The 24,687-nt window shown below is 44.8% G+C and overlaps 1 protein-coding gene across 4 annotated transcripts in view; it reads left to right on the forward strand.

The window, feature by feature from the left end:
* The window catches only part of PPM1H (protein phosphatase, Mg2+/Mn2+ dependent 1H), a 145,263-nt gene that overhangs the window by 114,970 nt on the left and 5,606 nt on the right, over nt 1-24,687 (forward strand). For all 4 annotated transcript variants that reach the window (XR_010069505.1, XR_010069506.1, XR_010069507.1 and 1 more), the window contains exons 7-9: nt 10,793-10,856; nt 12,552-12,659; nt 20,371-20,522. Coding sequence is in view for 1 of the 4 variants with exons in the window: in XM_063323065.1 (XP_063179135.1) it covers nt 10,793-10,856; nt 12,552-12,659; nt 20,371-20,522 (324 nt within the window). In the remaining 3 variants the exon portion in view is untranslated. The remainder of the gene's footprint in view (nt 1-10,792; nt 10,857-12,551; nt 12,660-20,370; nt 20,523-24,687) is intronic.

The following is a 24,687-nucleotide window of genomic DNA, read 5'->3' on the forward strand; positions in this document are numbered from 1 at the left end:
AGAGCCTTTCTAAATAAGGATCCATTTCTTTTTTGCAGGGTGTTTGCCCCAGGGAGTCTTATTTTCCATTGAACTGTGTGCAGTGATCTCCTAAGCAGAGGAGAAGCAATTTGTTTCTATTTATCCAGAAGTCTGGGTCAATTTTGGTGGTTGAGATTGTGGACAAGACATTAGATTTCCAGCTTGATGGGCCCTCAGAGGTGATGGTTTGAGGTGGCTGGTGTTTCACAGTGGTCATTCTCCACTTCAAGGATTTTGCTTCTATTTTCTTCCCTTTCTAATTCCTAGATTTAACTGATGCATCAGGACACAGCGGCCGAGGGCGTGTCTGTTCTGCATTTGTTCCTAAGGACAATATTTATCATGGAGAATAAATTAGCATATATATTCCTTTTCTAGAAAATGTCAGATGGAGCTTTGGCCAGCCAGAGCTTGATATGGTAAAATGCTGCCAAACTTTTATTACTTACAATGCAGAAGATCAATTGTCTGAACCTTTTTTTGGTCAGTGACTTCACTGTCTGTTGACATTTGCACGCACACGTAGAGAGGTGCAGGTGATGTTAGGACGAAGCAGCCACTCTTACACTTAATTACTTGAATCCTTTAGTGAGAGGGTGTAAAACTCGCTCTGCTCTGACATTTCCTCATGAAAATGAACTGTTTTATTTTAAAATTCAGAACGCTTTGTGTTTTCTATTAGAAGCTGTATGATTTTTACTTTTTTTTCCCCTTCGTTTTTACCCTTCTGCTGTGCTCTGGAGCTTTTCAGATTCTCAACAATGGCTTGGCTTGCCCAGCTTGTTTGGATTACAAAAGGTTATTGTCTTTGGGTCTGTCATAATGCATTTGGCCTTTTTTTTTTTGCTTTTCGCTTTTGCTTTTTTTTGCCTTTTTTTTTTTTTTTTTTTTTTTTTTTGATGTGAAGTTTCCACACTGGCTTTGTCTCAGCGCTGGTAGCAGAGCTGCCAAGTTTCCCCACAGCATTAGGACAACCACTGATCCAGCAATGTGTACCGCATCACTAGTCCAGGCTGCCTGTAACTGCTTTGAGACCAGCCTTTCCCTGCTCCCTCCGGATCTCCCACCCTTTTTCCTTTCTCTGCATTGGCAGTTGGGGTGAGAAAATCTGCTGTATTAAATGTATCTAAAATAAATCCCGCTTAGGTGGGAGCTGCCCCTCCTGCGCCCTCGCCCCACGCGTGTTGTGGTTGAGCAACCGTTGCAAAACGTGTACTGTAGCTGGCGAGGCATCTTAAGAGCTGTGTCTCCTGCCGAACAAGCCTCCGAGCTGTCTCGAGCTGTAATTTGCTGGCAGACATCTGTGTTACTGACAGTCTTTCACAGCTGGGTCTCTGGGCTGGGTTTTTCAGGCCCATGGCTTGCAGAGGTTAAACTTGTATTGGAGAGAGGGTAGTTCAGGTGGCTTTGACAAGTCCTGGCAGCAGAAGCATCAGGAAAGACTCGGTGGCCATGGAAGCAAAGTGCTGCCAGCGCTAAAAGGGGGTGCCTGAGGTAGAAATACATGGGGGGAAAATAAGCAGGCCTGATGATAACTTCATCTTTAAAGGACTGCACAGAATTAGTAAATTAGTATTCTCTGTCTCTGCCTTTTAAATAAAAGTTAAGACATGGTTGGTCAGGTTTTCTTTACTCAGGGTAAATCCAGTGTTGAACAATTTTTGAAGTACTTTGCTCTGACGATATCCTAGACACCTTCCCAACACCTGGTTTTCTGGCTTACTGTGTCCCTCGCTGGCACAGTGGCTCCTTACAGGGTTCCCCTCTTGGCCTCCCGCCGGGCCGGAGGGGCCGTACAGGGCTGCACTTAACCAAAGGCATCCGGAAGGCGCTACCAACTGACATCAGCTTTTGTGGTTTCAAAATTAATTTTTTGCTCCTCCCTGGAACGAAAACAGCGGCCTTTCTGCTGCTCGCATTGAGGCGGAGTTCTTCAAATGCTTCTTTCCAGATGAGAGCTTTAGCTTTTTGACTTGATTTTAGGGTGGCAGAAGAGACCTAGATAACAAGTTCGGGTTTTGACCTGATTTGTTGGTGGCTTCCTTTGCCCTCCAGGAGCACGCAGAGCCGAGCTGCATCCCGTCAGAAATAGTTCGAGCTGGTGTGGTACCCACCACCTGCCAGCTCCCTGTCAAGGGGATGCTGTGGCACATGGTGAGCCACCCGAGGGTCAGCCTGTGCCGGGGAATCGCCTGCCCGTGCGATTTATTCCAAAGCAGGGAGGCTGGTGCCCTGGGGCAAGCGCTAAGCTAACCCCATTTTATTCTAGAGTCAATATTGTCTGCCACCTGGAACGCCGCCAGCCTGCCCTGTGTTCGCCCTTTTCTTTCCATCAGGGAACGTCTTTCAGCCTCTAAGCGTCTGATTAAAAAAGCAACTTCACTTTTCAAGCCGTTTTATTTCGTTTGGGATGGATGCCTTTTGCTTTCATTGTGCAGCCCGCCTTGCCGTCTGCGGTTCAGACTCCGGCTCACAAAAACCAGGCTCTCATTAATCACTTATTGGGGATCCAAAATACCCCGGTGAGAGCCAATGTACATGTTTTGCTTGGTAATGTGTGAGCTGATTTGAACAAATATTGCCAATGCGGCTGCTATCTTATGCTTTATTGCCGGGCTGGATGTCCTTTGACAGCGCGTTCAGGTAGCCTGCCCGAGGAGTGCCTGGGCAGATTGAGAAATGCCACAGAAATGCTTTATGGAGGAGGCGCCCGTGCTGCGTGTCGTCCACCCCCCCTTAATATAAATTGATTTATTGAATCAAGCGCAGAAGCCCTGCTACAGAAACCTCAGGCTATATTCTCTGGAGAACCACCTAATAAAACAGCCCCGACTGACACTCCTCATTAGCTTTTCCACCGATCCCAAGGCAGTATTTAAAGTGACAGTGTCCCTCTTTTTGGCCTGAATTTATCTGCCGGCTAATGCCTGTGGGTCTAATTAGCTTAGCATTATTAGTCTTATTCAGATAAGCTGCATTTCCTAACAGCTTGATTCCAACTTGTAAAAAGTAATTGGAAGTCTGCAAACTCTGTGCTGTAACCTGCTTGATTGTGCCTTTTAGCCAAATTCATGTAATTTACAAAAAGTCATCCTTTCTTCCTCCCCCCCCCTCCACCCCGCCTTTTTAATTGAGCTTTTTTGTCTAGTGAAACCTTCTGTGCTTCTGTTGAAATCCTGGCCGTATTGTTGTGTTCGAGACCTCAGCCGTATCCTTTGTACAATCACCAGGGAGAGATCAAATTTTAATTTCATAATTACTTCACAAGAAAGCAGCCTTTTCCCCAGTCATGCCTGGTATTAATTTCCTCCCAGCAACTTACATTTTCATAATTTAATGATTATGGGCCACCTTTGCAGCACCGGGCCTTTCTGGAGAAGGGAGAGATAGGATGTCATTTTTGCAGCAGAAACTGTAATCCACAGCCACTCGCCTTGCCATTATTTTTTTTTTTTGGTTTTTGCTCTCATCTCTCATTGCAAGGTAGCCAGGAGCGGGAGGAGACGTGCCCCTTTGGTGTGCACGGCCAGAGCAGCTTGCTGTGGCGTGCGCCTAGGTGTCTGGGGCACGGCTCTGCCGTGATGAATGGCTGTTTGCAATGTGCATGTTATGCATCTTTTCCAAGATTTGCAGCCCTCGCTGCAGGAGCAGCGGGAGGTGAGAGCTGACCTGCTGTGTACAGCACATCTGTGACAGTGACGAATGGCTCTGTTTCCCCCAAGCGCACACATGCCACAGGAGCTGAGCCAGTGTCTTCAGGGCAGGAGAGAGCAGAAACAAGAAAGTAATAGTGCTGCAACAAAGGAGAAAACTTTGTAAGTCTGGGGTAAACCTCTTTGTAAAGGGCCTCTCTGGGGCCAAGTGAGCCCGACAAGAATGAGGCTGGTCTGAGTCACGTCCTGCAGGAGCATCTCCTTCTGGAAGCAGTGTGTCTAAGGGCTGTCCCCGCGTGGCTGTGCATCTCGCATCTCTGCGTGGGCTTTGCCTTGGCACAAGATCAGGTGCTGCACGTGCAAGTGCGAACAAAAGGCACCCGGTCTGTTTTATCAGAAAGAAACTAAACTGAAATGAGGTAATCTTCAATCTGAAAACCCAAGCAAAAACAACTCTTCTTCCTGGTAAGACAAAGTCTTTTCCCCTGCTCCTGCTTTCTCTGGCTTCCCCAGCTGCACAAATTTGACATAACCTCGGCTGGGTCCCTAGGAAATCCTCTTTCTTTCTGTTGCCACCCAGGATTGACTTACGGCTCTGCTCCTGGCTGAGAGGGAGGCCCCTTGCACCTCAGAGGAGTTTCCAGCACTGCTGTGGGATGGTGAGGTCTGTGCGTGCTGCTTCTCACTGCCTGCCTCAGCCTACGCTACGGCGATAGTTTGCAGAAGAGTTTGCTCCACCATTCCTCCTTAGCAGCAATCTCCTTTCCTTCCAGAGGATCACAGCTAGCAAGTGTGGAGCAGGCACTGTGAGGTTAACGTGCAGTCTTTCTCCCCTCTGCCTCACCACATCCTTTTAACAAGAAGTACAGCAAAATGTGAATTTACAAACTTTTTTTCTGCCCATCACAGTGCATTAAGCCCATAGGGTGTTAACAGCCCACTTCTCTCTTACCTCTCTATCTCCAGAGAAAACTGCTGACAAATCTTCCTTTGTCTTTAAAAGTAGAAGAGATGAAGTAAATTTTAAGAAGCACTCAAGACAACAAATTTGCAGGGGAAAAAACCAAGGCTTGGCCTGGTGAGACTGTTGCAGAACATGGATCCACTTGATGTGCAGCTGCGGTATCCGCACACAGTTTCTGTCACTTAGTAGTGGAAGCTCAACTGGTCACAAGCAGTGAACGAAAGCACTTACAGTACAGTTGCTCTGTTCCTCCCAGCCTCCTGAGCACAAAAGCAGCAAGGGAGAGTGGTTATAGATACCACCAGTTAATTTTTTTCCTGATTTGTCCTTTTTTTGGGCAAGGACCCCTCTAGGTCACCTGGCCACCCTCTCCCCGACTTTTCCTCCACCACTTTCTTTTAATGCTCCATTAGAGGTGAAAGGACTAAAAAAAATCAGACGCGCTCCAGGAAGTGCCTGAGAGAAGGTGCTGGTGCTTGAATCTTTAAAATGGGCCAGCCAAGATGGATAGAATTTGTTTTCCTTAGGAATCGCTTCCACAGGGGTGCGTGGTGCTGGGGGATACATCCTTTTCAAAGTCAAGACTCTGTCTTAGGACGGTACACGACAGTGAAGGCTCCCTGGAGGTCCAGAGCTGATGTTCCAGTTTGATTTGACCAAGGCAGAGATTATATATATATACACAAGTCATGCTGAGATACTTAATATTTATTTTTTTAATTTGTAGATGTGTAGACAGAACTAGGATTTGCATAATGAAGTGTTATACAGTTTAAGGTTCAGAAAATGGGGTTTCTGAATTTTCTGGGCAGAACACGTGTTTTAAAACTTGCATGTTTTCCTCTTTGCCTGAAAGATACCCTATGAGAGTATCTTGGTTTAGAGTACATCTTTCCCTAAAAACTGTTCTGTGCACATGTGCACATGCATGGGTCGTCTCTAATTGATTTGGTTTTGCTATCATCTTTTCTCTTAACAAACATTACTATAGTTTGTGTGCTTTTATTATCTTTGTTTATCGTAGTTTTGCCTCATTAAACTGTATGTCAGACGAGTAATAGGGGAAAGATACTGAGGCACTGGAACATTAAAGCTAACCTACCTAGAGGGTACTTAGTATCAGACAATGCTGTCTGGATTTGAGAGATCCTGACTCCGCAGAAGCACATATGTCTAAGGACATTTTTAAAAAATTATGGCTGGATCAGGACAGAAATTGCATAATTTTCAGTGGCTCTGTGCCTAACCTGCAGTACACATCTTTTCTTCTTGGTAGTAAGTACACACGTATACTGGTTTGATGCCTGTAGTTCAATAGACAGTAGAGATAAACAATTCCTTTTGGGTTTGTGATTTAAGCTCTGTTATCCAAAGGGTGTGCTCCAATCCACTGATTCCTTGTGTGGGATGGGAAAAAAAAAAATACCAGTTTCTGTCAAGTCTTGTGTTGCTTGAAGATTAAAATCTGGGTTTTTTTGGTATGACCAAACAAATCTGAGCTTGGGGGAAGGGAGGTTGGTTGGGTAGCTGGGGTGGTTTTGTTGTGGGGTGGGTTTTTTGGGGGATGAAGGGTGTTTGGGGGATGGTTCAGGGTTTTTTACAGAGTGGTAGCAAAGCACTGCTAGAAATATACCAAATCCACAGACCGTCTCAAAAGAGAGTCTTCATCCTTGTACTCGGTATGAACTAGGACGTTTCTGAAGCTGTAGTGATTTTTCTTGCTTGCTTACCACATGTGGATTTTGCACTGTGCTTCAAGCTAAAGCCCTTTGATGATGACTTTTTTTTTTTTTTGCTCTTCCTTAGATTTAATTCTGTTTCCTATCAGGTGTCACTAACAGAGATATGAAATACAGAGAAACTTTCTAAAGCCAAGTATGGCAGAGTATGGAGTCTGGATTCCCCTATTCTTCACAGAACTGAGCAGTCCAGGTCAGGGTAGATTGTGTTTTCACCACCATCTGTTGTGCCTGGGGATGCCAACGCTATACTTTTCATCACCAGTAACCTTACACAGGTTACTGTAAAAGAAAATATAATGTGGATCTAGGTGCTGGTCATCAATAACTTCTACTCTTACATGAATTTGTATGTGCTTTCAGAAGGCCAATTTTAAGAACAAATTATATGGCAGGAGAATGCATAACACATGTAAGAAATCATCTAGGATTTTGGCTCTGAAATCTGTATTTGGGAGCTGACCAGTTTTTCAAGTTCTGACCCATCAATATGCAGGTAACTTTGATTATCTTTTATTTAAAGCGTGCCTAAAGCACTGCTAATGACCTCGGCACTGTAGGAAATTTCTTCCGTAGATTGTCTTGTGCATTTAGCAGCTTCTGGTGATTTTTTCACCATGTATTTAGAGCAGATTCCTGTTAGCATATGAGTAACATCATGTCAGTCCTAGTTCTTTCATTCTGACATCTCTCTTGGCTCCCGGTGCGATTTGGCCCGGTTTTCCAAAATGTTGATCCTGAGTCCAAATGTAACTTTGTGGGTGGTACATATGTCAAGCCCTAGTTCAGTATTTTTGGACAGCAGTAGCATTTCATAATTCTTTTGAAATGAAAAGAAGAAATGAAGTTAACTGAAAAAAAATGCAACTAGATTGAGCTGGGCACAAGCTTGCCTTTTCTACTCCCCCGTCCGCCCCCCTGTTTTTCCATTTGGAAAAAAAGAGGTTTACGTGGCAGAAGCACTTGCCGGGATTTAAGCTCATTCAGACCAGCAACCAATAGCATAGCCTTGTCTTTATAACCTGTCTTGTCATTCCCTGGTGGCCACTGAGACCTCCTGGGATGCAGGTGAGGAAGATGGGGAGAGTGGAGGGTTGCAACCCTGTGTTTGAATTTGTTAAAACAGTGAGCTAGGCTGAACTACGTAGATGGCTGAATAAGGCCATGCTGGCACTAAAAAAGCCAAACAACCCCCTCAGGTTCTCCGTATGTCTGTGTTTGATATACCTACTGCCATATTATATCTTTATATACAGCACATTCTAAACAGCACAGGAAGGTATAAATGCAACTTTATTACATTAAATCAAGTGAAATAGTCCAGAAGTTTGTAGCCTGTGTGAAATAAACACATGTCCAAAGTACAGGAGGTTTCACAGGGCATAAATCAAAATGAACTTCATAGCTTCCTTCCTTCCTTCTCCCCAGTGCAGTTGCTGAGCTGCTAGCTGAAAAGCTGTCCTTCATCCTTCTCTTGCAGCAAACCACACGCTCATATATTATTTATTCTGTTTCACTAGTAACGCAGGACATAGGTACTTTTCTAGAGTGTCTCAGGTTGCTTTTCAGTGTGTCTGTGCCAGCTCCTCTGCTGCGGTTGCAGTTCTGAGCATTGTTTTTTCAAGTGCTGATAATTTTTCAAGCAATGGCAACATCAACAGAAAAAACATGTTTGTGATGAGTGTTGACACCCAGGTTTGGAGCTCAAGGGGGGATTTGCTGTGAGAAACCACAGAACAAATCACTGTATCCCTCTGGTCCTCCCTTAGTTAGTCACAGAGCTTCAGGAGGTTATAGGCTAGCCAGCTGCCCTTCCTAATCTGCTGATGAAACAAGTTAGCTTCAGCCCTTACGACATGGCCTCTTCCAGCATCCTTGCACCGTCCTGTCATAGTCGAAGGCCTCAGGGACGGTAGTCCTTATGGTGGTTCCATAAAAGATGCTGAACTCTATAGTGGGAACCCTTCTTTTTAAGGACACCAGCCTAAATGATGCCTTTTTCACCCCTTCTTTTTTTTTTTTTTCCTTCTTCCTAAGGCGCAGTCAGTGTGAGGTGCTGTGCAGGACAATATAAGGAAGGAGGGGAGAGAGAGAAGGAAACTTGGTCCCTGTTTTTGGTTACTTACAGGACAGTGTAAAGTGAAAACTTCAATTTTTAAGTATTTGTAGTTACCTTGCAGACAATATAGTTTGTGGGTAAAGAATGGGTTTGTTTTTTTCTTTTAAAAAGGGGATTGCCAATAGTTAAGTCACATCAACTTAGTCTTGTTTGCTGGTTGTAACAAATATGCAGAACAACTTTGTCTTGCTGGGCTTGTGGTTTGATTAGTCATTTGACTCTGATGCCCAACGTGGACTCAGCTGATACCCTTTTTCTTGGTGTCAGAGCACAGCTGGCTTTATGCAAGGAATAGGGAAGAGTTCAGACTTCTCCTCAAGGAGGTCTGACCAGGGCTTCCTGCAGTGTAGGTCCAGCTGGAAGCTCTAGGACATGTTCATGAGCAGTCAGGGTTGGTAAAATTCCTCCTCCGCATTCAAACCAGGATATCCAAGCTGGTGAGTGAGGCAGAGACGTTAGCTATTCCCTGTTAGAAATAGAGGAAGGAACAAGAGCAAAGTCCGTGACTGACTCATCCTTCCCAACAAAATGCTATTCCAGGATTTAAGCATCAGGGAAGTATTATGATGTGGGCTACTTGTCATAATGTGTGCCTTTTTGTTTGGTTTAAGAGCAAATCTCCAGTACGCGATGCCATTTAAACACGTTCTCTATATCATCTCTTATAGAGATGCCCAAGTATCATGGTTATATACCTGAGATATTCTTGACTGCGTGGTCTCCCATGGAGCACCCTCTGTGTTTTGCAAACCTCACCTGGTTCCCTTTGGGGATTTCACACATAGTAGTGTTTTGTAGTATGAGAGCGGAGTCCTCCACTACTGTGTCCTCTTAGCATTTTGATTGCTTTTCCTTTTTTCTTCCCCCTCCTGTCACCCCCAAACCCTAATATGAGCCTTACCAGTGGTTACTGGGAAATGTAAAGGTGGGGCTTAAATGTCTATGCTACTCTCTTTAAGAGGCTTGCCTAGGTGATGCAGCATGTATAGCTGTGTAATACAACAGTATTTATTGATTCCAGGTCTGTGCCATATTTCAGTGAAGCAGGAGTCGGTTCGATTATGATATAGGATTTCACCCTTAATTTTTAATTTCCTGCAGGTTTGTGTCACAGCCTTAACATTGCTTAAACCTGATCGAATGCGACTCCCCGGAGCTCAAGCAGCCAGCCCGGCTGGAGTGCCAGGCAGCAGGGGCTGGCAGGGGATGCGCCGTGGCGCTCTCCCTCCTCCCGCTTGTCCCTTCTGCTTTGGTGGGGAGCACTGACTTGTGTGTTCAGGGGATGATTTTGGTATCACCCCAAGGGCTGGGGGCAGTGGTGGGCTGGGAGGGAAGGACAACGTGCGGGGAAAGGCTGGGGAGGGACGATTTTGTGGTATGAAGGGAAGCGCGTCCCTCTGGGGCGACGTGCTTCAACCAAGGAGGCTTCCCAGCACCTCTGCTCAATCATGTGTTATGGAAACCAAGGGACTCTACAGCTGATGAGAATGGCAGCCATCTATTTTTTTTATATTTTTTTTTCTTTTATTTCTCACTGGCAAAATTTCTCACCTTCTCACCTCATCAGTGTCAACAGCTGGAAGTGTAAAAGGTAGAGTAACACAGGCATGTGGTAAACAGAACCAGAGCATGAGCATTTACTTCTCTTGTCTCTTGGCCATGGGAATACTGCTGTGAAATGTGAAATCTCTGACAACCTTGACTGTTGCAGTCAAGGTCAAATGAGCACTAAATATCCTTCAGCACGTGAAGCTTGTCTTGGTTTAAGCGGTCCTGAAAGGTGAGAACGGGATCGGAGAGCTGTTTCACACCTTGACTGTGTACACGTCCTGTCGTTGCTCACCGTTTCATGTTAACAGTGAATCTAGTCCTTGGTTAACTTTTTGGTGGGTTTGGGGTGTTTGGGGATCTTTTTGTTTTGTTGGGTGGTTTTTTATGACACCGTATTATAGTATAGCTGCTGCCTTAGCCAGCAGTATCTTACCCGATTAGGATGTTATTCCAATACACTTCTTTTTCCTTGCAAGCAATAGGAGTAGCTTGGCATGTTAGATGTTTCCTCGTGTTCACTGTTCCTTTTGGTGAAATGGGTAATTCTTTAGAGAAAATCTTTCCACAGAAAAAGAAATTTACATCTTGGTCCCTAGGAAAAATGATGACTTTTTTGTTTGTTTAGGGTTTTTTTTGTTTTGTTTTGGTTTGGTTTTTTTTTTTTTAATCACAGCTGCTTGTTTCAGGGCACTGTGTTGCTAATTGAGTGCAAACTTTATAAATGTTGTTTGTCCTCCCCCCACAGGGCATACAAAACCATTGAGGAAGATGACTTGAAGTTTCCCCTTATATACGGAGAAGGCAAGAAGGTGGGCACATTTGCTTTCCTCAGACCAAAGGAAGAAGGAATTCTGTGCTGTTTACCACTCAGTTTAGCCTGTGGCAGTCCAGTGTTTTCCACTCAGTATCTCTTTATTTTATCGTTTTGACAGCTTGAGTATCTTGGTTCTGTCATAAATCAGTCTCGTGTCTGGGGGGCTGTGGGGAGAGCTCAACATACTAAAAAGCATTTTTGTAGCAAACATAGTCATTTGCTGTTCAGTTTGCTTTTGTTTTTCTGTCATTGTAAGTAGGCTACAGTGAGACAGTCTTAAATAATTGACTCTAAATGTTTCTGGTTTCATTGTAAAATATAACCTGGCTGGATGAAGATAGCAAAATACCTCATGTTTGCTGAAAACAAAGCAGGAACATATTTAATAACATTTTAGAGTGCTTTGAGATGCAAAACCCTAATTTAGGAAGGGGAGGGATCAGGGCAGGATTTGGGAAGTATGACACTCCTTAATTGTATCTTCTTCAGCTAGTAGTATACATGAACTCATGGTTGAATTTTTCTGATGTGTAAATGCTGATAGTTATTCTTGAAAGGGAGAAACGAACCATTCTGTTTGGGTGTACTTTGTTTCCAGCTCTGTGATTAAGAACAGTGAGATCATTAGTGCTGATCCCAGCAAGCTTAGCTGGATGCAGCAGTAGGATCAATATAAGGACGCAGTGGTGTCAGTTTGCCGATATTGGTATGCTCGCTGTGTTTCTAAATAGTGCTCCCCTGCTGCATTAGGTTCTTATCTCAATGCAAAAATACACGCTTTTCAAAATTAGTCCAAGTTTTGAAGGTTCAGACCTGCAGCTTATCTCTGAATTTGGTTAGGTTTATAATTATTTGCAAAATGTTTCATGCACATCTTTTTAATTTACTTTCTTATTGCTTTATGGAGCCAGTTAGTTACTTGCTGTTATTGGTGCTGTGAGCTCTCTTGTTCAGAAGCTGATGCAGCTAAACTAGAGTTTGGGGGAAGTGATATGCAGAGAGCGAGGTTCCTCATGAGGTATACTACCTGGTCAATCTTTGGAGAAGCGTTAGTGAAGAAGAGCCCAGCACCTCTTGGAAAACAGCTCATGTTGCAGAGGCAGGTGCTTGGGGAAGGAAGTAGTAGACCTGAGGTAACAGCAGACCTGCCCTAGACTGGCTCTCCACAGAGGAGAACATTGCGGTCAGTGCCACGGTCACCTGCGTGTTTAGCAATTTAAGGGGGCCTTTAGCACTTTTCCTTGGTGGAGGGAATATACGGCAATATGTCAATAGAAAGAGGCCACAGGTTCCTTAGGTGAGTAATGAGGCTCCTAATCCTTTTTATAAAAACCTGTTTACTAACAGTATAATTTACTGAAGGAATTTTGTCATAGACTGATGTGGGACAGTGAGGTGACTGGGTTAGGTTTCCGTAGTCTTGGTCTCTTACAGATGGTCACAGTCTAAGATGGGTGTACACAGACTGGGATGTGGATGAATACAAAGCTTGGAATAATGAGGGAAACCAAGATGATGTGAGTGTCAAAAGTTTTGAAGTTGATTAGCTGTGTAAAATCTAGAGTTTCTGGGAGAGAAAAGGGAATTTATCCCTAACTGTAGCAGTTATGGAGTTAGGAACATTATCACTTTCCCTGTTGATTCAGTGCATGTAACAAGATTTGATCCCACTGCTTTTCTTTATTTCCAGGCTCGGGTTATGGCAACAATTGGAGTGACCCGAGGACTGGGAGATCATGACCTGAAAGTGCACGACTCCAATATATACATCAAACCTTTCCTGTCCTCATCTCCCGAGGTAAAACAGCCAAGATGTCTGATTAGTGAGAGAGAAACAGATATACTTAGTGTGCTTATTTGTTCTTCATAAATTGTCCATTCTGATTGTGGTCCAATCCAGGTAACATGCTGCCCTTCCCAAAGGTGCAGTATGTTAGTAACATCCGCATAGTAGGAACGGTGTAAGTTGCCCAGCTGTGTGCCCTGGTTCTGGATGCTCCACATCCCTAGCAGAGCATTGGTGCCTTCCCACTCCCTGGTCTACGGTTATCCCATAGCCTCACCATTCCATGTCACAGGCACCCATCTCTCCCCACCTTCATGTGCTCCAGCTCCCCTCGAGGCTTAGATCATGCCATCTTCACAGAAGCTGATGTAAATATGTGTTCTCCAGAAGGGAGCACTGGATGTCTTCCACAGTTAACGTAGTATCCTGCATTACGCAGAGGATACCAGGTCAGTCTTTAAGCTGGAAGATGCCAAGAGTGATTGGAAAAGTGCTTTATGCTTCCATGTGTCTGCACCTTCACCTCCAGTTCTTAATTCTTTATGATGATTTTGTACAAACGCCAAATAATGTCAGGAATGACAGCGTGCATTCCCAAATGATGGCATAACAAAGGGATTATGTGGTATTTGTCTTAGGAATAGTTTTAAATTCCTTCATCATTTTGACTTGCCTCGCCACAAACAATTCCCGTTTTTGACCACCAGAGACCTTGCAGTGAAGGATATCAAGCCTTCCAAAGGGATTTGAATGCATTTGTTAACAAGAAACATGCAAACCTTGCTTTTTTTTTTTTCTCTGTAGCTGCATTCCTGTTCCTATGTCAAGGAACAGATGACACATATTTTTTAATAAAATATTAAGCAAGGGCAAACCATCTGATGACAGCACAAAAAGAGGAGGCTTTGATTCCATGGCCCAAATGCTGAGCCGTCCACTGTCAACTGGCTTGCTGGAGTTGTAACCATACCCAGTGTTTGACCTTGAATTTATTGCTTTTTATAGCAGTGCGAGAGAATGAAAATACAGACATGACATAATACTGCTAGGACAGAACCAAATTATTAAATTAACCTTAGAAAGTCTTTGAGACTTTAAAAATAAAAATTTTTTGAGAGATTCTGGCCCTGAAGAAAAGTGGGAGATCTACAGACAGCCCCTTTTTCATGTTTCCTTGCTGTCAATCCAGTACCTTCTCTCTCCCCTCTTTGAATGTACGGTATCCCTCACCTGGGACCTGTTCCCATTCTCCTCAGCCAGGCAGGCAGCAGCTCTGCCCTCATCACTGTGATGGATTTGTTTAGTGCCAGCGAAATGATGCAATTCTGCCTATTTATTTTTCTTTCTGGCATGCTGAGACCCAGTGTTTCTGGGGTACGTAATGGCTGCAGCACAGTATCTCAGCAGTATCATCTCTGCCAATTGCTGCTGCAGTATTTGTCTGTGTGTATAAACCAAAGCTTCTCATGGGCTTTTCTGATTTGTGTGGAGCGCGTCTGTACGTGTTCAAATTCTGGAATATGACATCCAGTTCATATGCTATCCACGTTTCAGGATCTCTTAACTGCTTTGCAAAAGGGAAGCAAAATTGGCTTTGTTTCCACATTCCCTTCACAGCTAAATTCAGCAGAAACGTACGAGGGCAGGAGGAGGAAAGACAGAGCACCAGCCACCTCGATCTAGAGATACTGGCAAAAAAAGCCCTGAATTTTATTAGGAAGTAACATATGTTCCAACTGGCTTTCCATTGCACCTCCTTCTCTTAATCATCTCTTCCTTCTCTTCACAGAGAGATCCCCAGTGCTTTATCTCCTCGTGTTTTTCCCTCACTTGTTCAGTCCATACGTGGACAGTGCACCTTGCACAGAAACCAGCATTAAGAAACAATGTCTTTATGCTGCCATCTGGGAAGTTTGGCACTTGGAAGTAAAGGCAGTGGCGTGAAGCAGCAGTCATATTTGGCCCTCGCGCAGCATTGGATTTCAAATTGTTTATATAGAGGTAGGGAAGCACAATGTCTGGTTTCCAGACCTAGAAAAAGGGAGGCACAGGAAATTAAGGCGCACAGTGAGTCGTCACAGAGGGGGTGATCCAAGTCCTCTGGCTTCTGTTTCTGTGCCGTAATTGCAGAATCCCTTCCCAAGTTGGGGGCAATGTGGTGAGTTTTCAGAATATTTTACTTCCAGCATGACAAAGCTCTGGTATGCCATGTCCACCAAAATTTAGCTGAAGGAAAGGTAGGCATCCCGGAGACTACATCCAGAAATAGGCACATAAAAGTAATTTGAGGGTGGTGTGAAATGATGCTTTGATAGAGTGCCAGGCTATGGGAGGAGAAGTCATATAGCCAAGACTGACAAATATAATCAGGATTCAGTGGCTCAGCTGTTACAAGACCAGATTTGGAGGACTTCTGCAGGTTGATGAGCTCTAGAGAATTGAGCCTTTTATAATGAACTGGAGTAGCACAAAGCAGGCAAGCCATGGCTGAGGCTCTCTGGCATGGAATTAAATATTTATTTTTCATAATGGAACAGTTCATTTGAAAGCTTTCAGCAGGAAATTCTGATTTTTAAAGCTCAGCAAGATCTGCCTTGTTGCAGCTGAAAAGCAGAATTTCATCCTGAAATTTTTCGAACAGCGGCTCAGCCGTTTGGTGGGAGAGGTGTGGATCTCACGGCAGCATTTGGCCCCTGCCAGTGGTGAACGTGAAGCCAGCCACCACAGCAAATGAGAAGAGGGTAATGAAGGAGAATTTTTCTCCTGCCATTATGTTAGTAAAATCTTTCTGACAACTCCACAAATACGTCAAAGGAGACCATTTTGGATTCACATCTGCCTTCTGGAGAAATCTTTAGGAATTACACCATTTAAAGGAACGAGCAAGGCAAAGACTTAGAGAAGTACAGTATGATCAAAGGGAGTCAAGGTGGTTTCAAGTAGCAAACGTCACACTTCAGTGGCATGAAGTCCTTCAGGGTTATGTCTACCAGAGAATTAAAAAAATAATAATAATAAATGCAGTAGATGGTCTTGCATGAGCACTTTGATTTCTCAGAAAACGTTTGAGAAACTGTTCTGCATCACAGGTTATTAATATAAAAGATATGAAGCTACAGACTAAGTGGAAAGTTGGCACAGTCTACTGGAAATTGGCTAAAGGGCAGGAAACAAAGGGTGGCAGTAAAAAGCTAAAAGGAGATTAATTGGTGAGTGCTGCAGGGAGCAGTGTTGGGACCCGCTTTTTATTATTTACATATAAATTACTTGGAGGGTGGGATTGAAAGATCTCGTCGTTTGCCAGCGAGGCTGTGCTGGATAACACTGTGCATCAAAAGGGGCGATACAATTAAGAAAGGGCCTAATTTATTGAAGTAGCTGAGTTGATCAATAGTGCAGGGGAGTGAATGCGGACTGTTGTTTGGCTTGAATCCCCCCAGGGCTGGCTGCTGAGGAGCACCTCAGGTGGCCGCAGGCTCGCATGTCGCTCTGTTGTGAATGGGTTTTGAGCTGCGGGGACTCGCGTTGGCTGCCTCTTAAAAACAAACCCGGCAAACAAGCCGCAGTGCCTTCGCAGAGCTGTAGTGGTCCTTTTCGGCAGGCAAACGCAGGTTTTGTCCGGTGGGTAGATCGGTTTGAACTGTAAATATAAAACCAGCCCACCTGTTTGTTCATTGCTTGCCCAGAGCGCGTTTTTCTCAGTGCTCTTGACTTACACGTAGGTGAGCAATATGAGAAACAGCTATCTGGATCGAAGAAAGGCGTTATGTGACAAACTGCATAACGCATGTTCAGGAAGATGATGTGTGTGACTATGTGCTCCAGCGGTGTGTATCCGCTGTTACCTATCAGCAGGGATGTGTAAGTACCAGACAGGATAAAATATAGTGTAACCTAATGCTTATTGTCATGGATGCCTGTGCTACCGAGGCTCTGGTGCTCCTTCCTTACAGTTGTTTTTTTACGTTTTCTGGTGACTAAAGTCAAATTTAGCTAGTTAATAGGTCAGCTACTCTACATCAAGTAAGACATCAGTGGATGGTAGAAGTGTGGTGACCAAAGTGGGCTCCTTTCAAGGCTGCTCTGATGCTCCAGAGAGGAGTTAAAGAGTGAGAGGGTTTGCCAGGGCAGCACAGAAGGGGCTAAGTAGGCTCGGGGCGAGTTGGTGGCGAGGCTCTTGGGACAGCCCAGCAGGCAGAGGACAGAGCACAGGTAGCCCACGGTGTTTGGGGTAGAGGACACGAGTTCTGTGGGGCACTATCAGGATTGATGTCTGGCTGCAGTAGCAACGAGTCATGAGGGAAAGACTGAAGATTCAGGGTGGAATTGCTAGGAAATTTGTCAAGGGTGCAGCAGTAGTTAAGGAAACTGCTGCGCTGCCGAACGGTGTCTGGCCAGCCGTCATCTGCACTACCGGGGGTGTGCAATACCGATTTGCAGTGCATGCAGCTTTGTGCAAACTTACGCCACAGACAGAACATTGCTTAAACCTTGCTGTTCTTTCATTCCCTGAAATACAGCTAGGGGGAGGAGGCAGTTGTTAGGTAGGTTGGCTCTGGAATTAAAAAAAAAAAAATTTTTGAAAAAGTAATAATTTCCATTGGAGGCAAAGAGCTGTTTTCGATCACATAAGATTTACAGGGCTGTGAGTTTGCTTGCTGTTGCAGGCACTTAAGAAGCTCCCCGGATCTCTGCTCGTCTTTCTGAAACTCTGGTGTATCACACCAGCTTGTGTGGAGTATGCTATGGGGTGTTGCACAGTGTGGGGGTGTGGGGTGGATGTTCTCTGAGCTCTGCTGGTCTGAGCATCTGTTAACGTGTCTTGGAGGTACTGCCCAACCTGTGTGCCTCCGGGAGCTCTGCTGTGGCGCCGCTCCGTGTCCAGCTGAAGGCACGTGTGGCTGCTGCAGGAGAGCCGCACTGAAAACAAGAACTAGAACAAAGCTGCTAGCCGAAAAGCGAAGAGTTTCTGTGCCTGGGCAAGGAGGTCTGTGAGCATAACCTGAACCTACAACAGACTGGACAGCTCTAAATTAAGTCACTTTTTTCAGCAACATACTAGGGGCCCCTGCCGCTGTGTTTTAGAAATCTGAGGAAAGACAGAAAGAAAAAGCTTAATGTTCTCTTAAGTATTGTGTGGACATGGCTGCCTTGATATGTGGCTGCTGCAGTGGTTGGAAGGCAGACAAAGCTGCATTTCAGTAAACATTTTATTGCGTGTGCTGGTCATGGTATACAGAATCTTACCTGAAGTTGCCCCAGGCTTGCCTCCTGTGACCTTGACACTCTCTTTTCCTTAGCCTGGGTACCAGCCTAGCATCCCTTATTCCTTATTACTCACCCCACTGCCCTTCTCTGCACCTCTTCTGACATCTGGTTCCTTCTCAATAGCACCCCTTTCTGGAGGTGCTCAATTCACAAACCTTTTGCTTTTAGGAAGTAACTACCTTGTTTGCAGATTACCCATAAAATCAGTAATTGCAATTATATTTTTTTCCTTTTCCCCAAGAACTAAACGTGGTTTTGGTAAAATGATGTGTTCCTGGTGTTGCTGTAGCATTGTGCTACAACAAGGATTTGGACCTTTTGAGCTGTGGATTGCCTGCAGGTAGCTTTGGCAAGTTTCCTGTCTGTCCCAGTGCTGTTCCCCAGTCAGACAGGATTGTTCATTTCAGGAGGATTCAAATCAATGATGCATGGGTCTTGGTTTTCTGCCTTGTCCCCCAGCAATGCTGCAAAAATTGCTCTTGTGGTGTAACATGTGCTTTGCCTGGGTGGGAGAGCCATGGTAGAATCACAGAATCATAGAATTGACTAGGTTGGGAGGGACCTTTCAGATCATCGACTCCAACCATCAACCTAACACATCACCTGGTAGATGTGTCTTTTCCTAGTGCTGATGTTTGAAGTTGGTTATTCCTACAGTGAGCTTGCTGCTGAGTGCATCTCTGAGCATTAACCCCGATGCTCTCTCAAATATTTGCCATTACCCAAGAGATCTGACCAGAACATGTGCTGCTTGTTGATGGCTGTGTTGGCTAACTTGGCCCCCACACCCCAGCGATTTCTGGGCTGTTAGAGGCTGAACTAAATTTTGGGGAATGGGGACTATGACAACTGCTGGTTTCTGTGCAGTGGGCTTGAGAGAAGAGCTGTGCTGCATATAGGGATCTTTTCTATAACAGTATTCCCACTCACTCTGAATAAAGAGATAGGCTGTAATGAATAGAGTATCGTGCCTTGACTTTAATCCCCTCCAAAGTCCTTATTCAGCTGCTACCTTAGATAATGAAGTGAAGGTTACATTTTACAAATGACCTTCTTGTGCTTTTGAGTGAAAGGCGAACAAGTAAGGATTAGCAGTCAGGTCTGGGTGATTTTTTTTCTTTTTCCTCCAGTACTGGTTGCAGTCCCATAAAATCATAATTACATTAAAAGGTCCAGGCATTTTATGTGCTTTGCCTGCTCCGTGGCTCCTAAAGGGAGAATGCATCAGGAGGGAGAATAAAACAGCTCGTATTTTCTAGTTATGCCAAGTGCTTGTCCCGACAAATTTCCCGACTGCGGCTGCTGTTAGTGGAGCCCGAGGCCGGAGCAGGGTGCGTGACGAGGTGCACCGTTTCCAGACTTCAGTACAGATGATCATTTCCTCCTGTCTGCCTTGCCAAGGTTGTCACACTTCTTTCAAACTGTGGTCGTTGCTGTGGTAATTAAAGTGCTCCATGAGCGCTTCCTAATGGCTCCCCATCACAGCCTGGGAATCGCAGGCGGTTTGTCAGCTAGAATGCTGCGTGTGCTGGAGGGAGAGTTACGCCCAGCTAAAGGCTGATTTTAAAGCGTTTACTGTGACATTTACTCATATTGTGGCTCAGCTGAAGGCCTGATGGCCCCCCTCCCGGTGTCTGCCCCCTCTGCTCCCAGCTTTCCCCAGCCTCGTCGGGAAGAGGACGGTGGAAGTCGCTGTAAAGGCAGGGTGTTATGGAGATGCCAGCAGCAGTGGTCAGCCCGACGGTGGCTGCAGACTGATGAGGTGAAGCCAGTGGGCATTTGAATAGTGTGGATAACCTTGGGGGTTCACTCTTGTGCAGATCTTGAATTGGTCTCTACCCACTGAACTCCTTACAGATAAACGTAACTGGCAGGTAAATAGTTTATCTCCATTTCGTCGAACTGCTCGCTTGTGCAGGCATAATTCTTGAGTGCAGTGGCTGCCTCGGGTCTAGAAAAAATGAATGCGATGCCTTCTGCAACACAGGCATTTCCAAACATGTGCAGTTTATCTGACAGAGTTAAGTGGATCTGGACAAATAGCGAAAACAATTATTTGTGAATATTTTATTAGAAAATATCAAAAATTCATCAAATAAATTATTCAGCTTCCATATGACTAGTCCTGCCAGTGATAGGGAAGAGCCTCACATGCCGAACCAAGCTTCTGGGTGGGGGAGGCTCTGAGCACTGCTGGCAGCAGGCAGCGCGGTGCTTTACAGCCTTGCTCAGGAACACTTGCTTCCCTCCTGGCACTTGAGCCACGCTGAGCCGGGTTGGGAAGAGCTGCTGGCTCAAGGGCTAAACTGGAGACAGACCCCAGCAGTGCTGCGGGAGAGGTATTTCAGTGCCCTGGCCAAACCTGCTAACTCACAGCCGAACTCAGCAACGTCTCACAAACAGCTCTGACGGTCTCTTCCTTCATGAATGTCTCTTGGGGTTCATTTTGTTTTAGGTTAGAGTCTACGACCTCCTGCAGTATGAGCATGGGCCAGATGATGTCCTGATCCTAGCTACTGATGGACTCTGGGATGTGCTGTTAAATGAAGAAGTGGCAGAAGCTGTCACTAACTTTCTACCAAACTGTGACCCCGATGATCCCCACAGGTTTGTGCTCATCTCTGACTTTCTAGCTTCTCCGTGGAAGTAAGAGTGCTTTTTGGTAACGTAGTTTTGTAGAAAGTATGATCTGAGTAACGTTCAGTAAAGATGCAGCACTTAAAAGACATTTTTATATGTTGGATGGAGGCTCTACAGCAAATGTGGCATTTTGGTCTTGCTTTTTTTTGTCTTTTGTAACTCAGAATTGCCTACTTTCAAAGGAGAAGTTGTGGGGTCACAGTATCTTGGTATGGGATCCGTTTTGTTTGCTCTACTAGCTTGTGTGGAAACTATAAGAGGCTGAGGTCTTAGAAGAACATGGCAACGCTTCTCTGTCTCCAGCAGTTTTCCACTCAATTCTCCTCTGGATAGTCCATTAACACTAAGGATTGTTTCTCACTAGGACATCATCAGCATGTATCTCCCTCTCACTGTATGTATGTATGTTTAAATACTGTACAGTGGGCTTCCCACTCGTTCCTGGTCATGCTGTGACCTTTAAACCCGCCTTCAGTAGGTGATGCTCAGTGCTACCACCTGCAGGAGAGGGGGGATGACAAAATAGGTGGAAAGTCTGACTGTTTCATTTAGTTGGATTCTGTTTCATTTCACAATTTTAACCTACCTTATCATCTTCATTTTCCTGTCTTTATCACCTCTTACTTGATCAGTTGCTCTCTTTAAAATATACCATCAAGCAAACAAACAAGTTCCCAAACAACCAGCTAAAGCACTGCCTTGAGTGAGTCCATCAGTCTGTCTGCTGCTGAGTTCAGTGTCGCCATGAATTAAAACATTACGCTGGAGATCCGAAGTCTCTTGCTTGTAAAAGGGAGGACTGTGAAAGTGGAAAGAGCTTTATCCTTCCCTAGGGACTCAGCCCTGGCCATCACTGTCTTCTGCCCTCGCCCTGGGCTGAGAGTGAGGAAAAGAGCTTTTGCGCATCCCCAGTTGGCGTGTGGAAAGCTGAGCTTCAGAGATGAGCTCTGGGATATCTTGGCATCCAAGTGAAAACATGTGGGACGGTGTGAGAGCTCAGGTTACATTTGTTTAGGTGTGACAACTCTTGAGGACATGGGGAAACCCATCTCAAAATGCTTGGTGTTTCTCATGTTTCTAAGTGGTCATCTTCACAGGGTCAGCCCTGTTCTCCATCAGCAAACAAGGAAGATAACTGGGACACCCTGACAGTCACTGGGGTTTTAAAGTGAGAGCAGCTCCAAAGTAACTCACAAGTGGTATTTTCTTGCCCTGACACTTACAAAGATGGAATGTAAAGCAACATTTTGCTGCAAGCACTGAGTCTTCAGGTGAATTAATGGTTAGCATGAAGCTGAAACTGCAATATTTTGACCTTCCCCACCTCCTTGTGCTGAAGAGGAGATGTGGTACCAATGACAGTCGGGGCTGTCTCCACTTCAACAAGACGTAGAAGTGTCTCTGCCCGTCTCTGGGAGGAGATCAGGCAGGATTAGCGAGAGGTAAGGAGATGACCCACCCAAGCTACTTCCCATTATTCCCATTCAGAGGTGCTCGGGAGCTTTTGTTCTCTGAGTGGAATTTTTGTTTTGTTTCTCTTTTTGTTTCTCTCTCTCTCTGTACAGCTTTTGTTCTGTACCCCTGAGTCTCCCCTTGCAGAGGCACCTCGTAAAAATGTAATACCTCTGCCCTGCTGTGTCTCCATTCTCATCTAGTAATTGGGAAAGGTTGACTCTTCCTGCTGTCCTTGCTGGTCCTGCCTGTTGTGCATACAGTCTGGCTGTGTTGTGTCTGTCTTTTTCCTTTGGGTCTTTCCAAAGCTGGTGATGGCCACCACGTTTGCTGTAGCAGGAATGGAAACTCTTTGTTCAATCTTTTAATTTCTTAGGTGAGTAATTTTTCATCCATTATAAAACACTCATAGAAATCAGAGACATTAAAGGGAAAAAAAAGAGATTTTCTTTGTTTCGTTTAGATTTGATTGTGCTGGTTTAGCCCCAGTAATTGTGGAGGATTAGTCCCTGTTTATGCCAGAGTGAGTACAACACATGCCAGGACTGGGCCTGCTGTATTATGAGTTAGAACAAACATGTTTATTAGTGTTTGACCTACTGGTCTATGAATGGACATCTGAATTGAAAATTAATTTGTTCTTTTAAGTAATTTTGTGCCAGGTCATTTAGAGGCTTACAAATAGTGGTGGCAAGACATTTCTCATGCCAGCTTGCAAAAGGTAATTAGAACAGTCCCTCATATAGTTTACAATGATATTTATGAAAACTACCTTTGTGAAATTGCTCTTGCTGCTTGGTTGTAAAGAATATTTAAAGGGTTTAAAGTACTGTGTGAGAGGTTTTACGTAATTACTTCACAGTGGTCCAAATGAGGTATAACTAATGAATTTACAATAGCATAGCAGCTCAGACTGTGGAGCTGCGTTCATTCCTCTCGCTAGTCAGTGACAGGAAAATCTTGTTTGCCGTATTGTCAGTGTTATGTTTAAAGGAAATGTTATCCCACTAAATGTCAGGTTCTGTGATGGGTGTAGTGACATAGTCTGTGGTGAGGTGATCAGCTGGAAATGTGAAATCTCCAGGGATGTAGAAAACTTGTCAGAATGTGAGAGTCTTGCCCCCTGGGTTTGGTAATGCTGTGGTCTTCTGGAGAACCTACCTGTGGAGCAGACTCTGGATCCGCCTGACCCAGTAGCCTACTTACACCCTGACAGCAGCATATTTTTAAAAAAAAAAAAAAAAAAAAAAAAAAAGGCACTAGGGAGGAAGATTTTAGAGCTGCACAGTACTTCTCTGCTATGTAATTAGCTCTTTGAGGGAACAATATCCCTCCCATTTGAATCAGAAGTCGTTTTATAGCCTGATGGGTAAGAGCTTACAGCCCTCGGCAAAGCTCTTGGGACTTTCTCCTGCTGATATTTACTGTCAGAACTGTGAGTGTTTGTTACCCACAGAAAAACATCTTTGAATCCTGTCAAACATAGCATGTGCCTGGGCATCACCAAGTGCAGAGAGAGCAAAATCCTCGTGTCTGTCTTCACCCAGACGTGCACACGCAGCCTCAAGGGATTTGGGCAGCAGGTGACGGGCACAGACTTGATTAGAGAACAGTTCCTCTACAAGGGCTGCAATGGAGTGAAGAAGCTGGGGTGGAGCTGGATTTCTTAGCCGGCTCATTTCTTGCGGGTGTTGTGGCAGACAAGAGCATGAAGGGGACCCCTGAGTGAAGAACAGGTGGTAGCGACACACTGCTGCTTTCCATACATCATCTCTCTGAAGAGGTAGGAAGATGGAGAAGCGCGATTCTTGCCCATTTCCTTTGGCTGCACTTGTGCAGGTTTACCCCCTGACCTTGGGAATCTTTTATTTCTTGTCCTCCCACCTGTCCTTTCGCATTCCCTCTCACTCTCTCTCAAACTAACTAGAGATTTACGAGGATGCTGGTGAGTTGCTCCACCGCTGCTGGGTGTGAGAAGATAAGGAGCTGCTCAGACAGCAGCACGTTTCCCCCATTGTCACCATTTCTCCTGCAGCACTTTCACTGATCAATACTGAAAGCTTCAGCAGAGGGGGGAAAAAAAACCCAAACATATATATTTATTCTTAAAACACAGAAGTTGTATTCCAGTGAGGCTGTTCATTAGGAGGAAGTGGATACTTTAAAACTACTTCAGCAGTTCTGTAATGCTGTCTCGACAGATGAATCCCAAGTTCACAGCGCTGGAGAATAAAGCATTGGGTAATGGACTGCTGCTGCTATTCATCTCCAGGTACAAGAGACTCACCCTATCTCCTCTAGTGCCAAGTTGAACAGCATCGCTTCAATTCAGCTCTACAGAAGGAGAGGAACATGTTACCTCGCTGCTGCCTTCACCTGTTCCTTTTCCTTTGCTTCCATGTGCTCATTTTCTTGTGTGTTTCACAGTCTGTCTACGAGAGAACTTCTGGTTTATTAAAATTCTTTTTATTTTATCTTGCCCTCTCCAAACATGAAGCAGCAAAAGCTTTACACAATCAAGAGCAATACTCATTCCTTTGTACTCTTTAGATGTGGGGAGCCCTTGTTAATTAGAAAAAAGAGGAAGGCAAAAGTTTTCTCCCAGAGTGATGGGTGTTTTCTTCTCTTAAATTCCGACAATAGCTGAGAAATCCTTGGAAAAGATGTTCTAGCCAAAATT

The sequence above is a fragment of the Chroicocephalus ridibundus genome, chromosome 1, assembly GCF_963924245.1.
Source record: "Chroicocephalus ridibundus chromosome 1, bChrRid1.1, whole genome shotgun sequence".
Lineage (NCBI taxonomy): Eukaryota > Metazoa > Chordata > Aves > Charadriiformes > Laridae > Chroicocephalus > Chroicocephalus ridibundus.